Consider the following 3,805-nt stretch of genomic DNA (forward strand, 5'->3'; position numbering starts at 1 on the left):
AAATAAATTCATTTATTTAGGAGTTTTTCCAATGTTAATTAATTAATTAATTATGTGGTTCCTATATTATTATTTTCTCTAAAATTTTCTGCTTTATTTTCAACACGCGGTAAATAAAGGTGTGAGTTTTTTCAGAAAAAAATATATTTTCATCAAGTCATCCAAAGTTGTACCATTGTATCCTAATTTTCCATGAAAAGGTGACCCACCACCCATCTGATCTCATTAATAAAACAGACCCGCAATTGTTGTAAATAAACAGATAACTCTCCAAAACACATCTCTTGCAGAATTATAAGAAAAAAAGAAATTAGTTAAATGGGGGAAAGACTTGAGGTGTTTGGTTTTTGGCCAAGTCCGTTTAGTTTGAGAGTGGAATTGGCTCTCAAACTCAAAGGCATCCAATACCAATACATTGAGGAAGATGTATTAAACAAAAAGAGCGATTTGTTGGTGAAATACAACCCAATTTACAAGAAGGTTCCTGTTCTTGTTCACCATGGAAAACCCATTTCGGAGTCTCTTGTAATTCTTGAATACATTGAAGAAACATGGGAACACGATCCCATCTTTCCCCAAGATTGCCATGAAAAAGCTCTTGCTAGGTTTTGGGCTGCCTATATCGATGGAAAGGTACACAAACATTGCTGCTTTTTTAATTTTCAGTTTTTCTGTGTATTTTTGCAATCACTCTCGATCTTTACCTGTAAAAGTTGGATTGTTATACATTTAATGGTTATAAAAATAGAAGTTGTTATTAATTTTACAAAATATTGAAATTATTTACAAAAATATACTATAGGCAAAATTCTCTCCTTAATCATCGTAATTAAAATGCACTGTACCTCTCAAAGCATTTGGTATCACTTACACCTTTTCTCCTCTATCTTACTATATAAGTCAAAATAGAATTTAACTAGAATTAGTACTACCTAACAATTTAAAAACCAAAGCCAAAGATTTCTTTTATAATGTTGGTTATATCCTGCCCGAAGCAAGTACGTACAAATTAGCCTTATAAGCATGATTATAAGAAAACAAGCATAATTTTCTAAAAAGCTAAGGGTATAATAAAACAGAAGTAAGAATAATTGATTTTGATTTTCAGGTAGTGTCTACTTTAGGAAAAATTCGCGGAAGCAAAGGAGAAGAGATGGAGAAAGCTGTAGAAGAAGTAAAGGAGGCATTGGAACCACTTGAGAAAGAGCTTAAAAGCAACAAATTTTTTGGGGGAGAAAAAATTGGGTTTTTGGACATTGTAGGCATTCTCATAGCCTTTTGGATTCCTGCCAGTGAAGAAGCTTTAGGGATTGAACTGTTAACATCCCACAAATTTCCAAACCTAATACAATGGATTGAAGAACTTGCCAACAACAATGTGGTGAAGGAGCTTATCCCTAAAAAGGATGACCTTGTTGCCCATTATTTTAAAACTATTTTAGGGAAAAACTAGCTAAGAGAGATCATTTCAAGTTATATATTTTGTTTTATTTTAAGTGAACTACCTCTAATTTTTGAGGTTAATAGTAAAATAATTTCTTCAACAATGGGAATACGAAAAAAGATGATTGTGATTTTATGATTGATTGAAAAGTTGGAAAAAAAGATCTTCTAATCAGGAAAGAATATATGTATGTATATATAGAAATTTCTAATCACTAAGAAATGGACTTTGAAATAAGAGATGTGCTATACTATGATATATACAAATTTTGGTGATTGATTGCCGAGAATAATGCAAGTGGAAATATCTCCAAGGCGACATATTGATTTAAGGAAAATTCCAGCAGGTGGGGAAAGGATGGAGGAGCTTGAGCTGAGAATGAGGAGTGGTTGATTTTCAACATAAATTTTGATGGTCCCGCCGGACCGCAATCGAGTCGAGAGGTAAAAAATCTCTGATTGGATTGGAAATGGAAGAATGGAGTGAGGATAATTTTTTCCTTGTTGGTTTAAACGGAGACGAGGTCATGGATTATATTTCCTGTCCTAGTCCCCGACCCAATGAATAGAACATATGTACACATAAATAAAAGGACTGAAATTAAGATCCAAATAATAATAAATGTATGAACATGCTTGTCGTGGTCAGCATTTAAATTTGCTGTATTGTTTTTGTTATATAGTTAGTGCTTATGCGATTACCATTACTGTTACTATTACTAATAGTGATAGAGGTAGAGACAACGGTAGTAGTTAATTTAACAAATTAAAATTAATAATTTTAAGTGAAAGTGATAAAAAAACAATCTACTTACATTTAGATTCAAACTCATTACATTGGTCCATCAATGGAATTGCATTATAATTACACCAATTTTCTTTATAGTTTGGTAAATGGTGACATAATATACATTTTGATACACCAATGCCTGGAAAATAGAATGATAAAAGGAAGATCACATTACATGTGTGTTTTGTTTTACATATGTATTTGCAACTTTTTCTAAAAAACATTGTTAAATTTAGGATTGTTTTCAAACATCCGTTCCATTAGTGTCTCCCTGTGTCTGTCCATGGGGGAAAACCCATAGCAGAGTCCATTGTTATTCTTCAATACATAGATGAGATTTGGAAGGACAGTCCCATTTTGCCTCAACATCCTTTATCATAAAGCTCTTGCTCTCTTTTGGGCCAAGTTGTTGGATGACAAGGGTAATGCTAATTTTCAAATTTTAATTTTTTTTAACATTTTTTAGTTCTAAATTTATTATATGAATCTTGAATGGATGAATGTGTTGTGTGATGTACAAATTTTCTAAGTCTAAGCATTTATATAATTAAATTTCAGGTGAATATGCACCTAAAAGTTGAGAACGTTTGAAAGATACCTTCTGCATATGGAAGATCACATCTATGTTCATATATTGATCTATTATTATAATAACATGTTTGCTAATCCATGATAGGTGGAGAAAGAAGTTTTATTAGAAGAAAAAATTTAGATTGCAGAGCCAAGGGTTAAAGAGCATATATATATATATATATATATATATATATCACTCTTTTTAAGTCTAATGCCAAAGTGATAAGTAACATAAATATAAAGTACTAGATATATGATATTCGAGAGACATTCTTCCATTGCCCAAAAAAAAGTTCATGTTCCTCACAAACCACTAATATTCTCTAGAAAGTAGATAATACAAAACAAAGAAGCCCACACATATGGGAGTACGTAATATAAACTTAATTTAGAAAAAAAAAAACTAAAAACGAAATCACTAACAAACATGATTCTAGTTGCTCATTTGTTTTTCGAATTTTCTATGTAGGTGTATATATTTGTATATACACACAGCTTCTAGGTGAAATGATGTGAAAGCAAGGAGAAGGCAGGGGTAGGAGAAAGAATTAGAAGCAATAGCAGAGCCATGTGAGGCATTGAAGACACTAGAAGAAGAGCTGAAAGGGAAGAGATTCTTTGGAGGAGAGACGCTGGGACTTGTAGACATCGTTCGCCAACTTCGTAGCGTATTGGATTCCAGCCATCGATGAAAGTTTTGGGCTCGACGGTGCATTGAGCAGTGAGATGGAGAGGCTTCCAAACCAACGGCGATGGTGCAATGAGTTTGAAGAACACACAATGGTCAAAGATACGCTCTGCCTCCAAAACAAGATCACCTCCTTGGTTTTTTTATATCTCAGTTTGGAACCAATGTTGCTTCCAAATGATCATGCTTGCATGGATCCTAAACTTTTAAACATTTTAAATTTGTAACGAGTGTTCTATTTTTGTATCTATTTGGTATCTATAATCTAAAAGTTTCTAATACAACTTTAAATTAGTTTTAATTATACTGTA

At 32.5% G+C, this 3,805-nt stretch overlaps 1 protein-coding gene across 1 annotated transcript; it reads left to right on the plus strand.

Annotated features, from left to right (window-relative positions):
• Positions 1-210: 210 nt before the first annotated feature.
• Positions 211-1,577, plus strand: LOC103490729 (probable glutathione S-transferase). Its single transcript, XM_008450384.3, has 2 exons — positions 211-633; positions 1,109-1,577. Exons 1-2 carry the CDS (start codon positions 319-321, stop codon positions 1,451-1,453), a joined length of 660 nt encoding a protein of 219 aa, XP_008448606.2. The 5' UTR covers positions 211-318; the 3' UTR covers positions 1,454-1,577.
• The last annotated feature ends 2,228 nt before the right edge of the window (positions 1,578-3,805 follow it).

This window comes from Cucumis melo, chromosome 8 (assembly GCF_025177605.1).
Source record: "Cucumis melo cultivar AY chromosome 8, USDA_Cmelo_AY_1.0, whole genome shotgun sequence".
NCBI lineage: Eukaryota > Viridiplantae > Streptophyta > Magnoliopsida > Cucurbitales > Cucurbitaceae > Cucumis > Cucumis melo.

Bases quoted from the DNA above. Each gene is read 5' to 3' on its own strand.
- LOC103490729 (XM_008450384.3), top strand. From the start codon at position 319: ATGGGGGAAAGACTTGAGGTGTTTGGTTTTTGGCCAAGTCCGTTTAGT. The intron at 634-1,108 runs GTACACAAACAT...TTTGATTTTCAG, and splicing joins CTGCCTATATCGATGGAAAG to GTAGTGTCTACTTTAGGAAA.